Source organism: Pristis pectinata, chromosome 9 (assembly GCF_009764475.1).
Source record: "Pristis pectinata isolate sPriPec2 chromosome 9, sPriPec2.1.pri, whole genome shotgun sequence".
NCBI classification, from domain to species: domain Eukaryota; kingdom Metazoa; phylum Chordata; class Chondrichthyes; order Rhinopristiformes; family Pristidae; genus Pristis; species Pristis pectinata.
Window position 1 is genome coordinate 46,009,238 of NC_067413.1, and position 21,502 is coordinate 46,030,739.

At 37.5% G+C, this 21,502-nt stretch overlaps 1 protein-coding gene across 3 annotated transcripts in view; it reads right to left on the reverse strand.

The window, feature by feature from the left end:
• Window positions 1–21,502, reverse strand: part of rttn (rotatin) — a 184,017-nt gene that overhangs the window by 98,213 nt on the left and 64,302 nt on the right. For all 3 annotated transcript variants that reach the window (XM_052024022.1, XM_052024021.1, XM_052024023.1), the window contains 7 exons: window positions 18,326–18,414; window positions 16,400–16,517; window positions 14,151–14,247; window positions 12,494–12,550; window positions 10,673–10,867; window positions 8,214–8,453; window positions 3,814–3,958 (listed from right to left, as the gene is read on the reverse strand). In XM_052024022.1, the coding sequence (XP_051879982.1) occupies window positions 3,814–3,958; window positions 8,214–8,453; window positions 10,673–10,867; window positions 12,494–12,550; window positions 14,151–14,247; window positions 16,400–16,517; window positions 18,326–18,414 (941 nt within the window). The remainder of the gene's footprint in view (window positions 1–3,813; window positions 3,959–8,213; window positions 8,454–10,672; window positions 10,868–12,493; window positions 12,551–14,150; window positions 14,248–16,399; window positions 16,518–18,325; window positions 18,415–21,502) is intronic.

Sequence of the window (21,502 nt, forward strand, 5' to 3'; positions counted from 1 at the left end):
AATGATACTTTTAGAGAATTTTATTCCAAACTTTATAGTTCTGATTCTCCTAAAGATGATACTGTAATGAACAACTTTTTCGACCAATTAAATATTCCTACACTCTCTGCCGATAACCGAAAACAACTTGATAAATTTATTACTCATGAGGAAATCGCCGCAGTTATACCGTCAATGCACTCTGGAAAGACTCCGGGCCCTGATGGATTTCCGGGAGAATTCTATAAGGCTTTCTCCTTACTGCTTATACCTTATTTAAGTTGTTTTTTTGGATTCTTTTAAATTGTGAAGGTTACCACAATCCTTTTATGAAGCTTCCATTTCACTTATTCTTAAGAAGAATAAAAACCCAACGGAATGTTCCTCATACAGACCAATTTCTTTACTGAATGTTGATGTTAAAATTTTATCTAAAGTTTTGGCTCATAGATCAGAAAATATTTTACCATCAATTATATCTGATGATCAGACGGGGTTTATCAAAAACCGTTATGCCCATTTTAATATTCGTCATTTATTGAATATTATTTATTCTCCTTCTAAAGAAATATCGGAATGTGTGATTTCTCTAGATGCCGAGAAGGCCTTTGACTGGGTCGAATGGAGTTACCTATTTAAAACTTTAGAGAAATTTAACTTTGGGCCCGATTTTATTCAATGGATTAAATTACTTTATTTACCTCCTTCTGCCCGTGTTCTTACTAACTTTCAACTTTCTGAACCTTTTCAACTTCAACGCGGAACTAGACAGGGTTGCCCTTTGCTATTTGACCTGGTCCTAGAACCTTTAGCTATTGCTTTTCGAGAATCTACAGAGATTACTGGTATCTTTAGCAGAGGTACTACCCACAAAGTTTCGCGTTATGCTGATGATTTACCGCACTTCATTTCTAATGTTGAGACTTTGTTACTTTCCATGCTTTCTTTACTTTCCCGTTTTAGCCAATTTTCAGGATATAAACCGAATTTACACGAACAAACTTTTCCCTTTGAACAATCTGATGCCATTCAATATTAACCTTGCTCTTAGAATTGTAAGAGATCATTTTACCTATTTGGGTGTAACTATTACTAAAAATTATAAACACTTATTTAAAGAGAACTTTCTTGCTTTACTGAATTATGTGAAAAGGGTCTTACCCAATTGGTCACCCCTCTCTATAATCGCTGATTATCCGCACTAATTCTATTAAAATGAATATTTTACCTAAATTTATGTATCTATTTCAGGCTCTACCTGTTTTTATTCCTAAGTCTTTTTTTGATTCTCTTGACTCAATTATATCTTCTTACATATGGCAAAATAAACATCCTAGATTAAATAAAGTTCATTTTCAGGAAGCTAAAAATAATGGAGTCTTTGCTTTACCCAACTTTAGGTTTTATTACTGGGCAGTCAATATACGAAATCTTACTTTTTGGTTACACCATATTAATCATGAGGCCTGTCCACTATGGCTTTCTTTGGAAGCTAATTCTGTTAAAAAATTTTCTATTATTTCTTTGCTTGGCTCTTCACTTCCTTTATCAATAAATAAACGAACTGATAACTTGGTAGTTAAACATGCTTTGAGGATTTGGTTACAATTTAGAAAATATTATGGTTTATTTAGATTTTCCTTGTCTCGTCCCATTTTTGTTTTTTTTAAACCTTCTATGACTGACATAGTTTTTAAAGAATGGAATAGATTGGGTATTACTTGTTTTCAGGATCTGTTTGTTGGAGGAAATTTCTTAACGTTTGGACAATTGTCAACTGAATATAATTTGCCAAAAACTTACTCTTTTTCGATATTTGCAAATTAGAGATTTTCTCCGGTCTCAAGTACATACTTTCCCTGTAAGTCCTGATAAGAACTTACTATATGTAATTTTTAATTTGAAGCCTTTTTATGATGCTTCAATATCTAAGATTTATGGTAGGTTATCAGGAAAAAATAAGGTCCCTTTAGACAAAATTAAAAATGCTTGGGAATGTGATCTGCAAATTTCAATTTCTGAGGAAACTTGGAATCAAATTTTTCAACTGATTAATACTTCGTTATTGTGTGCACATCACTCCCTCCTTTAATTTAAAGTGGTCCATACAGTTCACCTGTCCAAAGACAAGTTATCGCGTTTCTATTCGGATATATCTTCTTATTGTGACAAATGCAATAATGGAGATGCTTCTTTAATTCATATGTTTTGGTCATGTCAGAGTCTGGAAAAATACTGGATAGAGGTATTTCAAACCTTTTCCGTACTTTTTAAAATAAATTTTAAGCCAAATCCTTTAACTGCATTATTTGGGATTGTTGGAGAAAAAGATATAATTCTGGAGATTTCCGACTTACATATATTGGCCTTCATTTCTCTTATAGCCAGGAGGGCTGTTTTGCTTAAATGGAAGGAAACTACTCCCTCCACTCATGCTCAATGGTTACGGGATGTTATGTCATATCTAAGTTTAGAGAAGATTCGTTGCTCTATTTCTGGATATATTCTGAACTTTCAAATATTATGGGGACTTTTTATGAACTACTTTCAAAACCACTGATTTGGTGCTTAAAGTACAGATATTGGCCAATACTACTACGTCTTTAGGATGTTACTAAACAGCTTCGGTTTTGGTAGTGGGGTTAGATTTTTTTTATATAATAAAATTATTCCAACTTATCAATACTAATTAGTTATCATTTTTGTTTATTAATATGAAGCATTGTGGTTTTTAGTGTGATTCAATACAATCTATGTTGTAACTTTTTTTTCCTTTGTTTCATGTACTTTGTACTTTTTATTTGGAATTAAAGATATTGAAAAAGAGAGATGAACATTGACTACAATGCACTGTTTGGGAAAGTGTACCTAAGAGATATTTAATTTCAAGAATTGTAAGAATACGAATTTAAAACAGTGTTAAACAGAAGATAATGAAATGTTGGGTAAAACTGATAAAAAGCAAAGTTTGCTTTTTGAGAGACAAGATCATGAAGTGTCAGGCTTTCAAGCTATTAACAAGATTAGGGATCATTAAATAATACCTTAACTGGGGAAAGATGCTGATTACAAAGGTCAAAGGTTCTTAAGATCTAAATTATTTTAAGGCAGAGAATGGAATGAAATGCAAGGTACAGGTAATAAATCCACAAGAAACCAAATGAAAGGGAATTGTTAAGGGACACAAGGATAAGCCAAAAATGGAATATATGACCTGGGCACTATAACTAAGGGATTGTAAACTGTTGACTGTGAGAGGGATCAAAAGACTTTGCTCAGACCTTCTTCATGAAATTCTATAAATAGAAATTCAAATGCAAATTAAGCTGCTGTTACAGAAAACCTGAAGAGTAGTAAAAGAGAACAGCTAGTTTAGCTAAAATGAGCACTTCGTCAGTGGGAAGTTAGGATTGATAGGAACCCAATGTTAATTTTTGCCCAACACTCTGTCCTAAGGAAACTAAGAGGAGGGAAAAAAAATCAACGAGAGCCTACCAGGCTAGTCGGTTAAACACTTCTCTATAATCAGTGCACTATAACCGCTTTTTTTGTGGAAATTACTTCACTGATAAAGTTTGCCATTGAATCTTTAAAGCCCCAGTAAATAAAACTGGACCACTTTGTTCACTTCAACAGAAGGCGATTGTACACAATTTATATTTTTGAGTAAAATTTTATTCATTCCTTCCAAAATTGACACCGACTGACTAAACTCATATGAAGTTATCCCCTGAATTTATATTCAACATACATTAATGAGCACAGGTACCCTTGTTGGATTAACGCCTTTAATCTATTTTTACTAAAAGCATTAATTATATTTTATTACTGTACCTGTTTAACCAGGAGCTCCAGCAGTGAGCTTAGGTATTCGGCATTTGTAGCATCCCTTTGTGCTATCAACATTTTGGTTAGGAAAGCGACAACATCAGCTAAAAGTTTCTCATCTGCAGCACAGGCTGGAAGAACTTGTAAAAACCTAGAACATAATTAATAACAACTGTGTGACATTTCATACCAAGGCAGGTCATGGAACAAAGCAGGAATTTAATTTCAATACCTGTGATTTTGTATTATTTTTGAAATGCCAACTTCTGTCCTAAGTAAATTAAGAGGTTAAAATAAATCAAAACCATAGACTGAAATCATAAAAATTGAAATTCCAATCTTTCAGAGCGCTTTCTATGCTGTCAATGTACCGTATAGCCTCTTAGTTGCACATTTCACCACCAGTTTTGTCCAAAAACGAGAGAAAACAAACCAACAGAAAATTACAGAAGCGTACAAGATCTGTGGATATCAGTAGATCTTGCGATATTGGATAATTTCAATTACTCTGATATCGATTGAACAATATTAGTGTAACGAGTAAAGTGTGTGCATGTGGTGGGGACTGTGGGAGGCAGTGTAACAGAACATTTGAAGAGCAGTGATCTTAGATCATAATGCAGAAAATGGAGACAAGCAAGAGAAATTTTAAATAGACCTAAATTCGAAGAGGGCTAACTTCAGTAGAATGAGAAAAAAAAACTGGCCAAGATAAAGTGGAACCAAATATTGGTAGGTAAAACTCTAAGGGAAAAATGTCTGACCTTTAATGAGTAGATGTTCCAGGCACAGACTAGGTACAATCCCAATAGGGGAACGAAGGCAAGAAAATCAAAGCTATTCGTCCTTGCATGATCAAGGAGATAAAGAAAACGATGAAAGAAATAAAGTGCATGATACATATGAAGTGGAAAAAGTAGATAGAGAAGTGAAAAGGAAGATAGAAACAAAGGGAGAGAATACAAAGAGAATGGCATATAACATGAAGGGGAATCGTAACTAGGTAATAAGAAAAGGAGTGGGGCTGATTAGGGATTTTGAAAGTGACCACAGAATCAAAAGATGTAGTTGGAATACTGAATGAGTAACTTGTATCCATCTTTATCAAGGAAGAGGATGCTGCCAAAACCTAAAAGGGAGGTACTAGAGATAACAGGTGGAATGAATTTAACAAGGTGGTAGTGCAAGAAAGGCCGGCACTGCTAAAGAGTAAATAATTCACCATTTCCAGATGGAATACATGCTGGGCTATAAGGGGTGCCAGGGGTGGTAGTGGAGGCAAATATGATAGGCATTTAAGAGGCTCTTAGATAGGCACATGAATATGCAGAGAATGGAGGGATATGGACATGTTGACAGAAGGAACTAGTTTAGCAGGCTTTTAATTACTACTTTAATTAGTTCGGCACAACACTGTGGGCTGACGGGCCTGTTCCTGTGCTGTACTGTACTGTTCTATGTTCTATTGTAGGTTGCACAAGAAGGTGGGTTTGAGATTTCAGAAGGCTTGCTATAATCTTCCAATCCTCCCTGAAGGTGTCAGGGAGCTGGAAATTGTAACACCCTTGTTGAAGTGGGAACAGAAGGACAAACCAAGGTTGGTCAGTTTAACTTCAGTTGAAAGGTTGCTTTCAGGGAAAATATTAATAGGCATTTGGATTAGTTTGAGCTGATAAAGGAGAGTCAGTGTGGATTTGTTAAAGGCAAATTGTTTTAGTCTAATTTGATTTAATTCATTAATGAGGTGAAAGAGAAAGTCAGTGAAGGGAATGCAGTCGGCATTGATTGTCAGGAGGAGTTTGCTAATGTCCCACTTGAAACGCTGGTTAATAACATTGAGGCACATGGAAAATTTTCAAATGTGCAGATGACACACAGTTTTGAAGTATGGTATACAGTGAGGAGGACAGTAAAAGACTGCAAGGAGAGAAATATTCAGCAGAATTTACTGTTTTGGTTTCAGATTACCAGAACCAGCAACCTTGTTGCTTTTCAGTTACTGCGAGGAGACATGGACAGGCTGGCTGAATGGGCAGACAAACAGATGATTAAATTTAACACAGAAAAATGTGAAGAGATAACACTTTGGCAGGAAGTGTCAGGAGAGACAATTTAAACCCTGCAGCAAAATTCTAAAAAGGGTGCAGGAAGAGAGACACTTGGTTATGTACATGCATTAATCCTTGAAAGTGAAAGGGCAGGTTGAGAGGGTGGTTAATAATGCATACAAGATCATACATTCATAAATAGAGGCATAGAGTACAAAAGCGGGGAATTTATGTTGAACATGTACAAAATACTTCTTATGCTTCAATTAGAATACTGCATCCAATTCGGATCACCTTTCAGAAAAATACAAAAGGTCCTTGAAAGTGTGCATTAAAGGTTTACTCGAATGCTTCCAGGGATCAAGGATTTCAGCTGCAATGCTATAATGCAGATTCCTTGGAGTAAAGAAGGAAGAGAGGAGTGTACACACAATCATGGCTAGTTTTGATAAGAAGGTAGAGTGAAGCTCTTCCAATGGCAGAAGAGCCAAAGGACACAGATTGGGCAAAAGATAAAAGGGTTTTGAGAGGATAAGCTTTTTTTTACCCATAGTAGTTAGGATCTGGAATTCATTGCCTTAAGGGGAATGGAAACAGAAACAATTAGTGCCTGCAAATAAAAAATGGGAAAAGAGTAGGCTAATGGAACTGATGGGTTGCTCAGTGAGGAAAGTCAATGAGCCTAACATCCTCCTTCTGAAATATAACAACTAAACTATTGCATACACATATTAATTATGCAAATTAAACCATAGTTCTGTCAGATTTGTGTATACCTACAACATGCAATCTTCCAGCTTTATTCCTATTCCCATTTGAAACCAGGGTTACTAAGGATAGGCAAGAATGCAGAGTTGAGGCTCAAGGGACCGAGTGTCCTACTCCTGCTCCTAATTCATACATTCATATGTTGAAAAGTCTCCTTGTCAAGGTTGCTTCACAAAAGAAGTAAAACATAGTTCAAACAAAAAATATGCTGATGCACATTTCCCAACAAATTCATCAGATGTTCAGCTTTGATTTTGTCACGGACAGTGTTGTTGGAAGAAGGAAAATAAAACTGGAATAAACTGTTATTACACTTGTTACATTCCATTAAAATCTTTTGCACCATAGGTATCTATTCCATCCCTGTACAGACTGCTCATACTCCCTGAACCTGGCAGTGATCATCTCCAATGTCCTGCATGACCTTAAACCAAATTTCAAAATCTACACCCAATGTTTACATCTCTTCATCACCAATACTTGTCCATGTCACAAATGCCTTGCTGAAATTTTCATTCATATAATCACTTCAAAGTTTAATACTTACAATACTTTCTCATCAACTAATTAAACTGCATCTTATTCCAACTCTAACTAATCCAGAATCCCATTGACTGTATTCTAAACTATCCTTATTGCTGCATACACCTTCAACAGTCCATTGAATTCCTTTTAAATTTCTCACTTTTTTTCTAATTCTTTTCATGATCTCACTCTTCCCAATCTCCTCAGACCCACCACCATTTGATTTCCAGCGTTGGTTGATAACAAGTTCCTACCCTTTCTGCAAGGTGAACTGAGAGATCATTGGTCACCACAACTTCACATTATGGAACTTCCTAAATCATTATCACCCTACTTCATTTACATCTAAGTGCTGTTTCAAAGTCTATTAAACAATGTGCCTGATTAATTGTAACTTTATTTCTATGTTCTGAAACTGTCCCACTCTATTTAGTAACTTTGGTTAAGAGAACGAAGGTATGCAGCAGATGTTGGAAATGTATTCAATGCAACAAGTTGAGAGTTCAATTATGTTGTAATAAGACTGGGGCAGTAGGATACAAATGGGGACAATGTCTAAAAATGTTTCGCATAGGAGACAGGCCGGTGTTTCAGGGCCAGTCTCTTCACCCCAAACAGGACACCTCTGGTCTGACCTCTCTAAACTTCCTTCACCATCAAACCGGGTATCCTAGACGTCTCCCCCTCAGTTCCCGAGTCGCCAAGCACAACGACTTAAGAACAATGGAAACTGGCAGAATTTTCAAAAGTTGGACATTATTGAAACTGCTTCAGATTTACTTTAAAGATGAAATGCAAGCCTTTCCTGAGCAAATTTGCTAGTCTTGAGCAACATGTTAAAAGCCATTCAGCAGCAACCCACCCTGTTGCATTTAAACATACTTCTTTTCAGATACATCAAACAGTAGCTTTAACCACATTTATGATACTACTATGGAAATCACTTGAAGAAAAATGGTGGATAGAGCTTTTAATTAAAACATACATGAACCATAAGGACATATGAAGAATAACTGTTATAAATGGCAGATATTCAAGGGTTGCATTTTCAACAATTGTACAAACCTGCCCAATGCTGTATGCCACTCAAGGTTGTGTAATATAGATATACTGCTACCAGTTCCTTGTTTCAATGCTAGTTTGTCATTCAATAAATATAATCTCATCCTGGCAAGAGCAGAATTGACGGCACCGTGAGAGACTGCCTGGGTGATGGAAAGAAGAGAGTCCTGCAGACCACTGGTAACGTAACTTGCTTTTAGCACTACTTTGTCAACAGGAGACAATCTCATGTCTTCTGGAAATCTATAAAACAAAACAAATCAATACATCATTTAAATCAATAGGGGTACAATTAAATGGTGTAGCTTCATTATTTAATGCACTGTGAAATACAATACAGAACAGTTCAGATAAAGCTAAAATATTAACAATCAATCAGACCATAATATCAGACAAATTCTTTCCAGTCCAGATGAAGGGTCTCAATCCAAACCCAAAATCCCTCCATAGATGCTGCCTGACCTGTTGAGTTCTTCCAGCAGTTTGTGTGTTGCTCCAGATTCCAGCATTTGCAGTCTCTTGTGTCTCAGGTTTATTTAAGGACATTTTGGATCTGCATTTCTACTTTGATTCCCTAATCACTTCTTGACTGCTGATTTTGAGACATGTGGATTATCACAGATCATCCAGTTTTACTGCTTTGAGAAACTCATTTGTTCTTGTATCATGCACTGGATTAGTCCCCAGGAAGATTAGAAAGTAGTCCTTCAAATTCTGTCAGTAGGAAATTACTCAAAGTGGTGCAACATTAAACCACACGGACCAGAAAAGGAAATTAATAGGATGACATTCATTGGTTGGACATCCTACTGCTAACTTGCTCATGTCAACACGCAAAGAATAATTATAGAGAAGTCAGTTTAGAGACCAAGCGTACAGTGAGTAATTCACCTCCTGATACCCTAAAGACCTCTCATCTTCCACAAGGTACAAGTTAGGAGTGCATGGTAGACAGGGTGGGAAAGACGGTGTTGGGTATGCTTGCATTCATTGGTCTGGGCACTGAGTGCAGGTGCTGGAATGTCATGCTGTAACTGTGTAAGTTGTTGGTGAGAACATATTTGGAGTATTGTGCACAGTTCTAGTCACCCAGTTATAGGAAGTCTGTCATTAATCTGGAAAGGGTGCAGAAAAGATTCACAAGGGTGTCACCAGGACTGGAGGGCTTGAGCTTTAAGAAGAGGCTGGATAGGTTGGGACTTTTCTCTCCACCACCCCCGGAGCGTAAGAGGCTGAGGGGTGATCATATATAAAAATATAAAATCACGAGAGGCATAATGTGAATAGTCACAGTCTTTTCTTCAGGATAGGGGAGTTTAAAACTAGAGGGCATAGATTTAAGGTGAGAGGGAAAAGATTTAAAAGGGACCCAAGGGGAAAAATTTCACAGAGGCTGATGGGTATATGGAGCAAGCTACCAAAGGAAGCCGTAGAGGTGGGTACAATTACAATGCTTATAAGACAGTTAGACATGTACATGGATCGAGAAGGTCAAGAGGGATATGGGCCAAACACAGGTAAATGGGACTAGCTCAGATAGACATCTTGGTCAGCACAGATGAGTTGGGCCGAAAGGCTTATTTCCATGCTGTACATCTCTATGACTCTAAATATTACTTTCCTCCATCACCTGCTTACAGTGGCTGCAGTGCGCACCATCTATAAAATGCATTGCAGTCAGTCCCAAACCTACAACCTCAAACATCATGAAAGACAGGGGTCAAGCACTTGGGAATTCCACCATCTGCATGGGTGGCTTAACATCACATATGTTAGCTCTATCCCCAAGCATGGGAGAAACGGTACTAGATGTAACCATCTATTGAACTTACATAATTTCCTCCAGGTACTATGCATGTTTCATTGCAGAATAGTATCATAATTTGCATCAAAAAAATTGCCAGACCCATTTATGTAAAACTAATCCAGAAACCTAGTAATCCTGAGACCTAAAATGATGATCAAGGAGCTTAAGTTCAAAACTCAGCCTGGAGAATTTATATTCTAAATAAAACAGAATAAAAAGCAAGCATCAATACTCATATACAAAAAACTAAGTTGTCATAAAAACCCAAATGATTCACCGATGTCTTTTAAAGAAAGGATATCTACCTACCCTTCTGAGTCTGGCTTAAATGTGACTAGACCCATAGCGAACTATCAAAAGTGCTCTTGGTTCAAGAGGAAATTCAGATCATGAAAAAATACAGATGGGCAATAAATATTGACCAATGAAACCATATTGCCTAAACTTGAAAGCATTTTTCCAAAGAATTGCATGGATAAATTGAGAATTCCATCAAAATTCATTTACATTATTTTTTTAAATAAAAAAAACTGTTAATATTGTTCACCAATGTTTTTAAAACGTTTGTGCCATCTGGCAGGCTTGGTGACCAGAATTCATATCGTGGAGCCCATTATAATGCAAAAAAAACGAACAATATAAAATGTACACTTACTCTGGTGAGGTATCTTTTCTTTGACATCCATCCTGATCTAAGGTCTGCTCGATTCCATGATACCATGCAAGATTCCAGACTACTTTCAACATATCTGATACAGGTGTCAAGGTCATAGGGTCCGAAGTAGATGGAACAACAATACAGTAGGGACTCACAGCATGATGAACTGCTACTTTGACCATCAAGTTGTACCTTTTTGAATTAATAAAACAAATCAAAGTAATGACAGGGATAACAAACCATAATAATTTAAAAAAAACACAATAATATCTACTATAATTAAAGCATCCTATATGGAGGTTTCTAGCCAATTAGAACTATAGCGATGTTACAGTGTTAGATCCTACATATCAAGACTCAGTCAGACATCAGGTATGCCTTAACAAGTCACCATGCTAGCAGCTCCAGGAACTACACTGGAAAAGTGAGCTAATGGGTGGGTTAACAAAATAATTGTGTTTTCAATTAGTTAAATACTAAAACCAGAAGTTTCCATTAATTTATAATCTGTAAGTTTGCATCCCTATTATATACTGAATAATTCAGAAATGATTGGTAAAGTCATGTGCACATTATATTAAAAAAAATCAATAATTAAGTCTTCAAATGATAAAACAGCAATTATATGGTTGTTTTAAATAAACCAGGTGCATACAAAAATATTATCTCTGAAATATATTAGTTTCATGTCAAAATTCCCACAAAATGTTATAAACGAAAATTGAACTGTGCTTTCAACAGGCTTTTGAGCTGTGGAAATGAGTGAAGTGTCTAGTCTAGTGAAACACGATAGATAAAAAGATATCCAAAAAGTACCTTAAAAGACTTAATTGGAAAACTGGACTTTCTCATGAAGGAACATTGACCTGAGATGTTTACTCTGTTCCTCCACACATGCTGCCTGACCTGCTGAAAATTCCCAGCAATTTGTTTTTTAATTTCAGATTCCCAAAATCTGAAGTTTATTTTTGTTTCAATTGGGCAATACTTCACACTGCACAGTGGCAGAGGCACAGCTGCTAGAGTAAAGCTAGTAGAGGCTGCACCCTGGTTCAATCCTGACTTTAGGTGATGACTGTACGGAGTTTGCACATTCTCTCACGACCACGTGTTTCCTCGAGGTGCTCTGGTTTCCTCCCACATTGCAAAGACATGCAGGTTAATAGGTTAACTGGCCACTGAAAGCTGTCCCTAGCATGAGTGGTAAAATCTGGGGAGAGTTAATAAGAATATGGAGAGAATAAAACATTTTAATTTAGGATTAGTGTAAGTGGATGGTCAGCGCAGACTTGGTGGGCCAAAGGCCTGTTTCTGTGCCATATGCCTCTATAATTCCATGCACATTCTCAAGACGAAATACTGAATTTGCAGGGACTGATGTAGTGAGCTATGTCTTTGAACTGAGAAAAAAAAATTAGTTGTAAATAAACACATTTGAGAAAAACTGGGTTTCCAAGTAAAATCATCAATGAAGCTCACAGACATAAAACTGCATTTTTTAATGCATTTTATTATGGCAGAAGCTACATTTTTAAGTCAGGAAAAAGAAAAAAAAATGGTTGCCGCACAGCTTTTTTAAAATCTTTTTTCATCAATTTGATTGGCTTATTTTCTGAGGTAGTAGGTTTTATTTCTATTCTGTCATGATTAAGTTTCCGAGTTATTGCTTTTTCAGCAACTTGAAATCTGTGCCCATGAACACCCTGCCACGCCAAACCAAGATGGATAGAAATGTGCGCAGACACACCATTAAGATATTTTAATGAAGGGAAAGAAATAACATTAAAAGATGTTGGCAAAAAGTGTGAAAAGGCTTACCTCTGAGTCACAATAACAGGCAAGCTGAATGGAGAAGGAGCAGCAGCACAATCAGACCTGTTAAGAAGATGGCCTCGTGAGCAAAGTACAAAATAACATGAAACACATCAACAGAAAATCAAATGGCAAGACTGTACTTCTGATTAATCACCAAGCGCTTTAGGCTACAAACATGGTGACCTGCATCATCCACACATATCCATTACGTTGACTCTCAATTTTAGGTCACTCTAAAACTATCACATACATAACATACCTTTTAAGAAGAACATAACTAAATTCTCTACTTAGGTTAGGGAGGTTTAATTATCCTTGTAAAGGTCAGCTTTAAAACAGAATAAAAGTAGAAAAGAGATCATCTTGTTGCTCAAGAGATGAGATTTTCATCTTGTTTTATTTATCATTTTCAGTGGTAAAAATAATTAATTTTCTTTGGATACTTTGACACAAATATATGAAAAAAAGAAAATAGCTCAAATGAAAACTTGCTCTGAGGAATATTATTGGACCACCTCATTAACAAAATCCAGACCATTTAATGGAAATCCTGCAAACAGGCACCAGCTTATTTTAAATAATTACACACAATAATTCACAAGTACTTTGTCCTAAATTTTAAACAAGACCCAAAGTTTGCCACAAGGCCCAAGGATCAAGGACATTTTGTGCAGAAAAGTCCATCATCTGTTGTTTTCCACCACTCTAGAGAAAGTCAGTTAGGCTGTGGAATATGATGGTGGGTGGAGAGAGGATTAAGGTTAAGGAGTAAAAAGAAGAAAAGGATGCATGTGTTAAAGAGAGAATAGGAATTGTGTGGGATTGAGAAGGATCCAGCCAGGGTTGGGAAGAAGGGTGGAGGCGTGGTTGGAGTAGAGATTAGGCTGGAGTAGTTGAATGGGTAACTGCGGATGGTTGGGGAGACAATCAAGATGGGGAAGGGGGCTTTGCTGACAAAATTGGTAGTTAAGGGGTTGGGAGGAAAATGATGCAGGCAAACACAAAAGATAAACCCCATCTTCTTGGGCAGCAACAGAAATCTGGGATTCTGCAGCAACAGATCAGTTAAAGTTGGGTCATCTCCAACACCAAAGTTGGCATTAAAACTCCAGATAAGGAATTAAGACTATGCTGTATGCAACTAGGTTTGCAATGTCAACACACTCACAGTATCCATCATTAAGGCCCCTCACCACCCGGGATATAGCCTCGTCACGTTACTACCATCAATGAAGAGGTACAGGATCCTGAAGACCCACACTCAGTGTTTCAGGAACAACTCGTTCCCCTCTGCCATCAGATTTCTGAACAGTCCATGAACCCATGGACGCTACCTTATTATTCCTCTTTTGCACTATTTATTTCTGTAACTTATAGTAACTTTTATGTCTTTATGTCTTGCACTGTTCTGCTGCTGCAAAACAACAAATTTCACAACGTATGTCAGTGATAATAAACCTGATTCAGGCACTCATTGCTCGTTGATGGCACAGCAGATGGTGCATTATATACATTTATTTCCAGAACTGCAGTAATCAGATTTTTTGTTAAATTTAACTTTGTACACCAAGACATTGAGCCACACTACAGAATTTCTAGACCTTTATGTTTAAAACATTTCTATGGTTTCAGATATTATGTTGACAACCCGCAGTCTTACCAAGTATCTATTCTGGCTACTTCATCAAAAAGAAGCAGAGTAAGCAAAGCTGCCACCTCAGAAACTGTATCTTTGTCTTTCCGCAAAACCAGGGATACTGAAAGGAAAAGAAACATCAATAAAAAATTACTGATCATTATTAATTTGGTATTGTGCAATTCAGCTTAAGTTTATTAATACTTTTTTTTTTAAAAAAAGCATGGTTGGCTGTCCTGCCAAACCATATTGAAGCAAAATTATAGTCATGAAATCTTTGCAATTTAATACAATTCACTTCATATGAAGTAGGAAACCAAGGCAAACATTAACTATATGTAAATCATAGGGTATCACAATTACATTGTAAATTTAAGAGTTACCAATGGATATTCATCACACCAAACTGTAGATGCAGGTTAGATTAGTGTTGCAAAATGAGAGCTGATATACGCAGATGTCAATAGGCATCAGAAAAATATCACTGCTGTCAGAACATGATTAAGAGCCTAGGTATAAAATCATGGATAAAACTAAATACAATGCACAATTTTCAGTATTATAAAAGGCATCTAATAGTAACACTTGTTTTTAGATATAATAACCTGTCAAAAATAACAGTAGTGGCTGAAACGAAACTGTTCAAAAGTTTGCAATTTATCGTGCTTGTCATTAGTATGTTAGATGAAGTGAAGTGCTTTGTACCATTGTAGACTGAAAATATCCTTTTTCAAAGAAGCCAAGTTTCATATTCATAAATTCTATATTCCACCTAGAATTCAAATCAATAAAACTTCAAAATTTGAAAATGTAGACAAAAAGAGTCACCTACATTATCTTTTCCTGCTTACCCATAGCATTGTACATACTCTTCCCCCAAGGACAAAAGCCAAGAAATATCAAGAAGCTGTCAATTCATTACATCTCCCAACAAACAGCCTTGAGATACAAATCTTTCCATCAAGGAGTATCTAAGCTATATCTTACAGAACTGGAAGGAAAGGGAGACAGAAGCAAAGTGCACAAAGATGGACAGCAACAACTTAACACAAAAATCAGCAACTAGGAGCTACAAGATTTAAACTCTGTCTCGATACAGATTACCAGGGCATGAATGCAGAGAAGTGTGATTTATTGGCTCACTGGGGAACTACTGCAATTGTCAGAATCCAATCACATAAAATGGACACAAGAGCTATAACAATAAGAAACAGTAAGATAGCTAACAGTGGAGTTGTGCAATGTCAGTAGATTGCAGCTGTAGGCATCCTCTTCTCAAACCAATCAACGTGTTAAGCCAAGGCAAACCAATGCTTGGCATAAGACTCATCTCAAAGAGGACTGAATTTTTCTTTTGCCCCAACCTTCACATTACAGCATAAATACCCTATCCCGAGAGGTTGATAAGAGCTCCTTCTCCATCGACATTCTAAATGCTTTGTCCCATTAAGAAACCAATCACCAGCAGACAAATACCAAACATGCTTCTCCAATCCCCACTCCTGGTTAAGTAATAGGTCATGATCTTTGTTCATCCATGCCCTTCCTAATATATTGTCACTGTATGTGTTTGTACAGCTATACTAAATAAAGATAATTTTAAGGTACCAAATTAATCTTTTGTCTGGCTGGATATAGGTTCATAGAAACATACAACATAGAAACATACAACATAGAAACAGGCCCTTTGACCCAATGAGTTCACACTGACCAATCCTAACACTAATCCTACATTAATCCCATTTTTTTATTCTTCCCACATCCTCATCAGCTACCCCCAGATTCTACCACTCACCTACACATTGAAGGCAATTTACAGTTTGAAACAAGGCCTCCCTGTCCTTATCAATGTTCCAGCTAACAAAGTGTACCCAGAGAAATGTGGCCTGCCCTTGTCTGTCTTTTCATGTCTTTGCTCTACCCCTAATAAAACGTCCAGGTCATCAGTGTCAGGCTATATAACCAATGCACATTCAGATGAACCCTCTGGATTATAGTTCCATTAATTTGCTCATAACTCAAGTTCTATATATTTATTCTGTATTAAATTGTCCTAAACTATTGAGCACAGCAGTCTCTAATTTACTCTGTGCAAAGCAATGGATATAAGCTAATACAAAGAATGGATCTGAAAAAAAAAATTGCAGGTCAGAGAGGAGAATAAAAATAACATGTCTAGACTCTCTCCTTTGCCAATTCGAACTGAGGTTTCACTAATAAGCTGAATTTTTCAGTTAGAAAAATAGCAATGTAAGCAAGTTCAGGGAGCTCACCTCTGAAAAGAGCAAGTAGAAAAGAGGATTGCTGAGCCAGGTTGTGTCGGAGTGTTGGATCCAAGTAAACCAGTTTCCGTAAAACGCAAAGACAAGGCAACACCAAACATTGCATGCCCTAGTCAAGGGGGTAAATAAAAATGTATATACTGTAAGTGATTTAGAACATAGAACATAGAACAATTACAGCACAATTCAGGCCCTTCGGCCCACGAAGCTGTGCCGAACATGTCCCTACCCTAGAAATTACTAGGCTTTTTTTTTAATGGGGAAGGGAGCAAGACACAGAAATCCTGAATTGGATGTAGATTTGCTTTCGCTTTTTGCTCTTTTTGTGTGGGTGTGTCATTGTTGACTCTTTGCCTTCAACACTTTCTTGTTGCCTTTCATGTCTTTGGCCCTTTCCATTCCTGTTTTAACGTCTCTTACTGGGCATCTCTCTTCCACCCTATCTCCCTCCCATGTGCGTGCGTCTCCCTGTCCCGTTGCCTTTTTTTTCCATAACCGTCTCAGATGAACCGAGTTCCCTTTGTTCTAGTGAAGCCACTTTAAACCTTTCAATGGGCCTCCACAAAGCCACAGGGCTGTGAACTGTTGCTGGCATCTCTCGTCGTTTTCACTGACCTTCTGTTTTTCTCTTCCCTCTTAATCTTTTCTAATTCAAAAATAAAATCTAAAAGGTTCACTGAACTGGTTGCTAACTAATGTCCCACTCCCAACTCATTTACTTTGTAACCATAAAAAAAATGTAATTCCAAAGGAATCCTAAGCAAGCTTAATCATATTTGAAGAGGTTTGCCAACTTGTTTTTAAAATTAACTAACCAACTCCGAGCATCACTTATCACAACCTGAACATGACATACCGCTGGGTAGCAAAATAAGCCATCCAATCAAAATTTAAATAGGATTTGATTCACTTGTTTAAGTACTAGGTGTGCTTGTCTTAACAAGTGCAACTTAGCTTTATATTCACTCCACGAAGAAAGATATACATCTTTTTCCTGTCTAAGTGGAGACAAATTGCAGGGAGTTTTTTTTTAAATCGAAATCATTCAATCATTGACAACATGAATTTTGGTGCAACATACGAGAAACTGACAACCGAAACAGATTGTAGGAGTTGGTCCATCACTGGGAAGATTAACATCAGCAGAATCTCAAAGATAGTAGCAAACACATTTGAGAATGTCAAATGATTAGATAAAAAGATGTGAATACACCATACACTTCAACGACCCAGAAGGTGGACAAAGAGAAAAGTAAATGAAATAATCAAAAAATACCCAATTTTTCAAATCATTGAATAAAGGACTGAGAATAGAATCAAAAAATCTGATAAAGTTTCAAACGTAAAAGAAAACACTCTAATATCTTACCTTTGCAATGTCACTGATCATTTACATTGCACCTACTCTGTTCTTGCCATTTAACAGGATACAATAGTAACATAGTTGTGTTAATAGGTTAAAGATCAAGAATCTTGTACCAATAATCCAATTAATACAAGGCCAAATTCACAAACCCCTACATATTTAAAATACATTTAGAATAATAAAGCTGATTTCAGTGAAAATGACAGTTAAGCTGCTTGTACAAAAAAAAACCTCTCTGGATCACCCTGCCATATTTAACCAATCCAGCTTTTTAGTAATTAGAGTCTCAAACTAATGTGAGTGACTCTTAGGTGGCCTCAGAGATGACAAAAATTAAAAGTGGTCAGAATGATTAGAAGTTGATAAACAGATTATTAAAATGAATACAAGCCAAAACCTGCATACATATTTTCAAATATGAAAATAATTAGATAATTAGTAAGTTGAAGACACTTAAAAAAAGTGATTAAACAAAGCCTTCTCAAATCATCAATGTTAGGAGTATGTTGTCAATTAGCACAGTCTAGAGAAGAAAACATATTGCAAAGTACCTTTCCATTTTTGTGTACACTTTCATGTATCAATGAAACTATCTTTTCTACCATTCCAAGGTTTTTCAATCCTTTGTGGATTTTAGGATCTGTAAGTAAATAACAAACGTGATTTATTCTGATGTAGCAGGTTGTGATTTGGAAAGCATTGCCTGAAAAGTGAGCGAAAGCAGGTTCAACATTAACACACAAAAGAGCCTTGGAAATGAGCACGGGACTGAAACTAATTGGACAGATCTGCTAAAGCACTAGTACAGTCATGCTGGACCTAAAGGCCCACCTCCATGCTGTTTTATTTCTTGGCTTAATGAATTCTAGGTTTTTAATAATACCTTCAAAACCTGCATAAACATCCTTTGAACATGCCCATTTGAAAATAACAATTATCATCCATTTCTGATTGCCCTCGAGAATGCTCATACATCATCTTCTTTGACACTCCTTCAGGATGGAGGATAACTTGCTTCCACTCTGGTTTTCTGAGTTCTGAAATGGTTAATGAGGCCAAAATGGAAATCAGAGGGTCTTCCACTGAAGAGGCAGGTGGCTGCTGATAAGGTGACTGGGTTTGAGGTGATCTGCTCCTTCCATTGCTTAAGCAGCACTCTGTATACACACATTTGAGGTTCTCAATACCATCCCGAATGTTGCTTTGCCATTTTGAGTGGTATTGGGCCCTAGATTCCCAGGAATCAGTGGGGATGTTACATTGCTTCAAACAGATCCTTGCATCTTTTCCTCCATTGCCTGGTAACTTCTCATGACAGAATTCTGAATAGAGCTTCTACTTCAGGAGTCTGGTGTTGGGCACAAATAACTTGGCCTGCCCAACTTAGTGCAACTAGGGCTTCAATGTGGAGAATTATCACCTACATCAGTATCAGCTGGTGAGCCTGGAAACTGGGCCTCACTGGCTGTGATAACCATTCTCAAAGTGCAGCTAGCTGTCCGTGCTGAGGCAGACCTTGTGCTGCACCGGACTCTGTCGAATATGTGGGAACCAGGCACCCAGCAGAACAATGCAATTGAGGCTATGCTGGAGTGTGGTTTCAAGACTTGAGGATTTTTTAATTTACACGTATAATGCTTATGATTTTCTTGTTGTACGCGCTTTTACTCCCCAGTGTAAGACTAAATATTTGCACAAATTATATTTTTGAGTTACCAAGTAACTAAGCAGAAAGGATGATGGAAAATAGGCTGAAAATGGCAGATGGAATTTAGTGCAGACAAGTGTGAGGTGTTGCACTTTGGGAGGACAAACCAGGACAGGACTTACGCAGTGAATGGCAGGGCTCTGAGGTGTGCGGTAGAACAGAGGGACCTGGGAATACAGATCCATACTTCCTTTAAAGTAACATCACAGGTAAATAGGGTCATAAAGAGAGCTTTTAGCACCTTGGCCTTCATAAATTAGGGCATTGAGTACAGGAGATGGGATGTTATGCTGAAGTTGTACAAGATGTTGGTGAGGCTGAATTTAGAGTATTGTGTGCAGTTCTGGTCACCTACCTACAGTAAAGATATCAAGAAGCTTGAAAGGTGAAAATAAAATTTCAAGGATGTTGCTGGGACTTGAGGATCTGAGTTATAGGGAAAGGTTGAATAGGTTAGGACTTTATTCCCTGAAGCACAGGAGAATGAGGGGAGATTTTATAGAGGTATACAAAATTATGAGGGGTATAGATAGGGTGAATGCATACAGGCTTTTTCCCCTAAGATTGGGTGAGACTAGAACAACAGCAAGAACAGGACATAGGTTTAGGGTGAAAGGTGAAATATACAAGGGAAATTTGAGGGGTAACTTCTTCACTCAGATGGTGGTGCGAGTGTGGAATGAGATGCCAGTGGAAGTGGTAGATGCAGATGCAATTGTAACTTTTAGGAAAGGTTTGGATAGGTGGCTGGGAGGGGTTCAGAGGGATATGGTCTAGGTGCAGGTAAATGGGACTAGGCAGAAGATCAGGTCGCCATGGACTAAATGTGCTGAAGGGCCTGCTTCCAGGCTGTAGTACTCTATGGCTCTAAAGTAAACTGCTCTCAGTTCTCTCCTCTCTCATAGTCTGGATGACCTTGCTTTGCACAGTCATAGCACAACTGAAACTATTAATCTGCTACGTGGGGGAAAGAGCAGCTGTTGTTGCTTTTGTTTCAGAACATAAGAAATAGGAGCAGGAGTAGGCCATCTGGCCCATTGAGCCTGCTCTGCCATTCAATAAGATCATGGCTGATCTGGCCATGGACTCAGATCCACCTACCTGCCTTTTCCCCATAACCTTTAATTCCCCTACTATGCAAAAATCTGTCTGAGTCTTAAATATATTTAATGAGGTAGCCTCCACTGTTTCCCTGAGTGGAGAATTCCATGGATTCATTACTCTCTGGGAAAAGCAGTTGCTCCTCATCTCCATCCTAAATTGATTCCCCCGAATCTTGAGGCTATGTCCCTAGCCCTGGTCTCACCTACCAATGGAAACAACTTTCCTGCCTCTATCTTATCTATCCCTTTCATAATTTTATATGTTTCTATAAGATCCCCTCTCATAATTCTGAATTATAGCAAGTATAGTCCCAGGCGACTCAATCTCTCCTCGTAGGCTAACCCCCTCATCTCCGGAATCAACCTGGTACCACCTCCAAAGCCAGTATATCTTTCCTCAAGTAAGGAGACCAAACTGCACGCGGTACTCCAGGTGTGGCCTTACCAGTACCCTGTGCAGTTGCAGCATAATCTCCCCGCTCAAATTCAATCCCTCTAGCAATGAAGGCCAACATTGCCTTCTTGATAACCTGTTGCACCTGCAAACCAACCTTTTGTGATTCATGCGCAAGCATTTCCAAGTCCCACTGCACAATAGCATGTTGCAATCTTGCACCATTTAAATGATAATATGATCTTCTATTTTTCCTTTCAAAGAGCATGAACTGACATTTACCAGTGTTGTATTCCATCTGCCAGACCCCTGTCCAATCACTTAACCTATCTATACCTTGCTGCAGACTCTCCGCACAATTTACTTTTCCACTCAATTTAGTGTCATCAGCAAACTTAGATAAACTACGCTCGGTCCCCTCTTCTAAATAGTTTATGTATATCGTGAACAGTTGTGGACCCAGCACCGACCCCGGCGGCACTCCGCTGACCACTGATTGTCAACCAGAGAAACACCCATTTAT